Below are 6,000 nucleotides of genomic sequence, written 5' to 3'. Positions count from 1 at the left end.
TTCCCATTGCGGGACTGAGGAAGAGATGCCCGGCTCTAGTGGGCACTGCTTGGGGTTACCGCATCTTCACCGCTTGGCAAGACTCCCCCCCCCCCAATCTCCCGCAACTCAGAGACTTCTCCCCCGCACACCCTTTCCCTTCCAGTGAAGAGGAGCAGGCGTTGGAGGCTGGGACTGCCCCGGGGGCGGAGCTCCCCCACCCGTTTGGAGGTGGGAGAGCCAAGAGCTGTAGGTCCCAGCCACAGACCGCGGGGCTAGGCTCTTCGTAGCGCACACCGAAAATTGATCTTTCTCAGACCACAGGACGTAGCAAACTCCTACTGTACCCTCCTCTCCCCCTGTTTTCCGCCTTCCTCCCTACCCGGTCCTGCGTCTTTTATCCTCGCTTTAGAGAATTTAATGCTTCTTGCTAGCATCTTTTTGGTATCCAGCGGACGCGATACCCCAAAGCTCCAACTACCTTAGTTGAATGTACTTTTTATTTCTTCCTCTTGTGTTCCTCTCATCTGATTGATGTGCAAATTCTGATGCTTCTGCCAGAGGGAGAGGAATAAATAGATGCTGCTGCGCCCGAAGGCTTAGACGTTTGGAAAGAGCAGCCAAAGCGGCGGGAGCGGAGCTCGGTGAAGCTCGTTGGACCCCATTGGGGGAATTTGATCCAAGGAAGCTGTGAGATTGCCGGGGGAGGAGAAACTCCCAGATCATTGTGTCCACTTCCAGGCCACAGGAGGAGACGGCGGAGCGGACCTCTCAGCGTCCACGGTAGTGTTGCTCCCTGTCCCATTCTGCTGGGATCATGGTCTGCGGCAGCCCAGGAAGGATGCTGCTGCTGAGAGCTGGGCTACTCACTCTGGCTGCATTCTGTCTGCTCCAGGTGCCCGGAGCTCGGGCAGCAGCCTGTGAGCCCGTCCGCATCCCCATGTGCAAGTCCCTGCCCTGGAACATGACCAAGATGCCCAATCACCTGCACCATAGCACCCAGGCCAATGCCATACTGGCCATCGAGCAATTCGAAGGTCTGCTGGGCACACATTGCAGCCCAGATCTGCTCTTCTTCCTCTGCGCCATGTACGCACCTATCTGCACCATTGACTTCCAGCATGAGCCCATCAAGCCCTGCAAGTCTGTGTGCGAGAGGGCCAGGCAGGGCTGTGAGCCCATCCTTATCAAGTACCGCCACTCATGGCCGGAGAGCCTGGCCTGCGAGGAATTACCAGTGTACGACCGGGGCGTGTGCATCTCTCCGGAGGCCATCGTCACAGCGGATGGAGCAGGTGAGTCTGGACAAGGCCCACCCTGCCCCTGCCCTGACACTCCTTGTTATTCGCCTTTATCTTCTAACTCCGTTTTTTCTCTTGGGGTCTTTTAATCTCTCCCTTAATCACTCCCCTAGTGAGCACCATTCTTCTTTTCAAGTTTCACCTCATCACTCTTCCAAACTGTTGCACTCTCTTTTAATAGGTTATTTGTCTTTCTAAAGCACTCTATTCATTCACTCTCATCACACTTCTGCTCCACACTGACCCTTTATTTTCTACTCTTTCCATGTGGAAGCAGCCACATTTTGTTTACTAATGCTCTTTCCTTACTTGCTTGTTTATAATCACTGAGTTTTCTTGCCTGATTCTCTTGCAGTCTCAGTCATCAGATTTCTATGTCTAGTGTCTTAGCTGATTAAGATTGTATGGAGAAAACAGAAAACTGAAAACCTCATTTGTATCTGACCATTGAAAATACAAGATGATTTCAGTAACCTTGCTCCAATCTGCAAATGTTAGTGGTGAGTGTTTGCTCAAAATCCAATTTGAGCAATTACCTTCACCTTAAATTTCCCCTTCCTTCAATGAGATGAATTGTAATTCCATTCCAGACTAAAACAGTTGTGAAACATTGCTATGCACTGCTAATTAGCTTCCGAGGCTTGCTCCAGCCATAGAGTTGGCAGACTGAAATTACTGGACTCTTTTTCACAGGCCCACACGATTTCAAGTTATTCTGTAAATGGCATATGGATTAAAGGAGTGATATTTTAAGAGTGTTATCTTCATATACTCATGTGATGTTATTTAATCTCACCTCTTATCCTGCTCTTATGCTCTGCAAATGGTTTGTCTTTAATACCTTATTCATGCTTTGTGTGTGCATCATCCACACATTCATTTCACTCTTTCTCCACCATAAAACTTTATTGTATTTCTCCATTTAATCGAATAACCACAAGTTGGTTTCTCACTAGTTTTGGGCCTAATTATGACTTTCATAACTCTAAGTCCCCCAACTAAGCCTCGTACATTAGGGTCCATTTAATTCTAATTCAATATTACTCCCTCTGGCTAACCCAAAACTCAAATTTTACTCCTCATATGCTTTAGGAATGAAAAATTTTTTTATCATACTAGTGGTCCTCTTTTATATCCTCCACAGATTAACCTTGTTTTTAGTTGACTCAGTTGTCCCATCTACATTTGTTCAATGGGTATCAACGTTTCCTTCTTATGTCTTTTAACTTGCTCAGCTTGGGTTCATTGTCCCCAGTCCATTTTTGGTTAGTAGTTCTTAGTTATCAGGGGACTGATTCAGAGAATTACTTCCTATACACATTAACATAAAGTCAGAGGGGAATGGAAAATGCTTGTATGAACAGTAAAAAACTGAAACTGAATAGAAAGATTTCAAGAACTTATTGAACCTTACTTAGTTTATCACTCTTTGAATATACATATTGTATTCTAATGTTAATCAAGAACCAAGAACTGGTTGTATAAAATAATCAGAAGAAACATTTCTTAATCTCTTTGGGGTAAAAGAGAACTCTTGAGCCTTTACACTCAGTAAAGTTAGGGACTCTACAGACTCTGGCAGAACTCAGGGCAGTTGCTACCTGTGGTTTGCCAGGCTCTTAGAATCAGTTAAATACTGGCGCTTCCCTCAGGCCAAGGACTAGGAATGAGGTGGCAATGATTCACATTGACATGTGTCCTTTCCTTAAAGGACAAGACTTGCTCTAAAAGCTGTCTTAGAGATGGACCTGGAAGGAGTGAGGTTTGGCAAGGTTAATGGCTCTCAAAAAGCATGGTCAAAATGGATGGGAAGCAGTTTCATTAAATGTCCCTGAGTTACCTATCACCATGGACCAAATGTGGAACAATTGCCTCATTGAAGCACTCAAATAGGACATGCATGGAAACAATTTGTCAGTCCGGGGGACCTGATTTCTGAGCTGCTTTAAAATGCCATAATATTAGTTTTGCTGTCAGCATGCTTGCTAGAAAAATAAGTAGCGGTAGGTGATAGCTGGAATCATATTTTAGTAATGATATTCTCTCTGCCCAACCTTCAGTGTGAATCAAAGACTGTGGTGGCAGGAGGAAGCTAAAGGGGAGTAGTCTGGGAGTAGAGGGGTAGATTCTAGCCTGAAGGGTCCCCTAGCTTCCAGAGCCAGTATGTTGAAAATTACATTCCCCACATTGGGTCAAACTGTCAGACACCTGGAATTACTTAGGAACCACCACATGTGGCTGGTTTTATCTACAATGCAATATACTCCTTTTTTTTAGTAGGATATGATAGTTCAAGAAGCAGATTTTTTCCTGCAGATATAAAGAGAGCCCTGTGTCTTATGACTAGAGTCTATCCAGTCAGATATAAAAACGAGGTCTCCCTGAATACAGTGGGACCACCTTTAACATTCCTTTAACACTGAGGATTTTCAGATCCTGCCAGTCATAGAGATCTGTTCCCCCATAGTATATTGTGACTCCACAAATAATCTTAGGGTACTTTACAAAGCAAAGCCTTACTGAAATAAAATAATGCTTCTTTGCTTTCAAAACACTAAGGGCAAACATACTTAATTTAGAAGGAATAGATTACATGTTGGCCATTACTAATAAATTCATATTGTTTATTCTTTCTAAGTATTTTATATTTGTTGTAGAGTATGGCTGCATATACTTCTTTTTATCCTTCGAGAACTCAGTTCAATTTAGCCATTCAGCTAGTTTAGTACACTGTTTAGTCAAATCTTTACTATTGCACAGTGAGTAAAGAATATGGGCTTAGAGTCAGGCCAACCAGGAATTGTATATCAACTCTGCCTCATATCTACTGTTGCTATAGGAATATTATATGACCTCTCTGATTTAGTTTTCTTATCTATAGTTGGGGAAAAAATTTGCCCACACCCAAAGAAAATGATGAAGATTGATTTAAACAGCATGTAAAGCATTGAGCCAGTAGTTGGTACATAGTATGCCCAGAACTAATTGTTGCCGCTGTTATAATTTTTCTATTATTATCACTGTTATATAAAATTAACTGATTTTTTTCTTTCATTGTTTTTAAAATGTTAATGTTGGTAAACACAGATATTGCCTAGGACTTTTAACAATTATCTCTATCGAGCAAACATTATACTGGGACCTAACTGGAGAAGATCTTATTTCTTCTGTGTATATGAAGTGAATAGTTCACTTTCTACAAAGGGACCTGGACCTCAGGCTCAAGAGCAAATCCCTTTGGGAGTAACAAGAAAGAAGAATGAGTCTGATGGGTATCTGTAAATTATAATTTATCTCAGAAATCAAGTATTTAAGAAAATTTATGGTAGGATATTTCACAGCTTTTTCTACAGCACCTACAGTTGGCCATGCCAAGGTTTTTATAATCAGCCCTCAGTTATTGCTGGATTCTGTGTAGTGCTGACTTGTCCCCTAGCTCTTGCTCAACACATTCTGCAGGCCCTCTTGCCTGGTAGAGCTGCGCCAGCTTTTGCATGCGGGAACTGCTGTTTAATCATTTCTCCACTCTCTGAGGAACAGTCAGCCTTTTCTTTAGCTCTAGTCTACAAATATTTGAGGGACCAAATACCAAGAAGGAAGGCTATGAGGAGAAATATGAAATGGAAAGGAGAAATGGAAATTTTAGATTAGGACTAGAATTTTTAAAAAATCATGTTTCTAAAGATCCTTCATCATGTGAAATATGCCAAGGCACCCTGGGTGGAAAAGTATCTCAGTTTTATGGCACGTGTTTTATTTAGAGTTAACTTTCTATTAGCAGTGATATGAAATGTTACATAGTGCCTAAATCATGTGTGTGTGTGTGTGTGTGTGTGTGTGTGTATCTGTGTATAGTGGTGCTGGGGATTGAACCCAGGGCCTTGTCCATGCGAGGCAAGCATTCTACCAACTGAGTGAGCTATATCCCCAGCCCTCCTAAATCATATTTTAATAATTGGCTTTTAACACTCTCCTTCCCAACAAACTTTAAAAAGTTGTTCAAAGAGCAAAATTGACTATGTTATATTATGTTTGGTATTTTTCTTTCTACTAGGTGTCTACAAAGAGGAGAGCAAGAGGAACCATATAGACATATAGTTTTAAATAATTAAGAATTGGCTGTATTTCTTCAATCTAGAGTTTCAGCCACTTAGTTGGAATTTCAGATTTGCCATTCATTTTGTACTTTGAACAAGTCCCTTGGCATTATCATTGATTGGGGATTATGAAGAAGAATAGAAATATTTATGTGATGTGATTGGTAAATGGTAATGCACACTATAAATGTTTCACAACATCATCACTGGGAGAGGTTGGGCCATCTCAAGAGAAGGATCATTAGCAGCAACTCTTAACATGTTCTAGGCCCTATCCTTAATTGAGTGGCAATTAAGTGGAAATGTTCCCTAAATTTTCATAACTACTGCTCCCATTTTGCAGAAAAGAAAGCCAAGGCATATAGAGAAGTCAAGTGACCTATCAAGTTAGGTTAGCTGTTAAGAAAAAGAAGATTCAAGCCAGAGCATGTCCTATACTGTACTTTCTCTCTGTTGTAGCCTAGTGGTAGAGCACTTGCCTAGCATGTGTGAGGTATTGGGTTCAATTTTCAGCACTGCATATGAATAAATGAATAAAATAAAGGTACATCAACAATTAAAAAATATTTTTTAAAAAAGAAAGAAATGTGGTTGGTAACTTTACAGAGAACTTGTGCTTTTAC

General features: G+C 41.7%; 1 protein-coding gene across 1 annotated transcript in view; it reads left to right on the top strand.

Annotated features, from left to right (window-relative positions):
* The first annotated feature begins 257 nt into the window (after nt 1-257).
* The window catches only part of FRZB (frizzled related protein), a 30,485-nt gene continuing 24,742 nt past the window's right edge, over nt 258-6,000 (top strand). The window contains exon 1 of the mRNA XM_081260432.1: nt 258-1,274. Coding sequence (XP_081116558.1) covers nt 797-1,274 — 478 coding nt within the window. The 5' untranslated portion in view covers nt 258-796. The remainder of the gene's footprint in view (nt 1,275-6,000) is intronic.

This window comes from Spermophilus citellus, assembly GCF_964194105.1.
Source record: "Spermophilus citellus genome assembly, chromosome: 11".
Taxonomy (NCBI): domain Eukaryota; kingdom Metazoa; phylum Chordata; class Mammalia; order Rodentia; family Sciuridae; genus Spermophilus; species Spermophilus citellus.
This window is presented reverse-complemented; position numbering and strand designations above follow the sequence as displayed.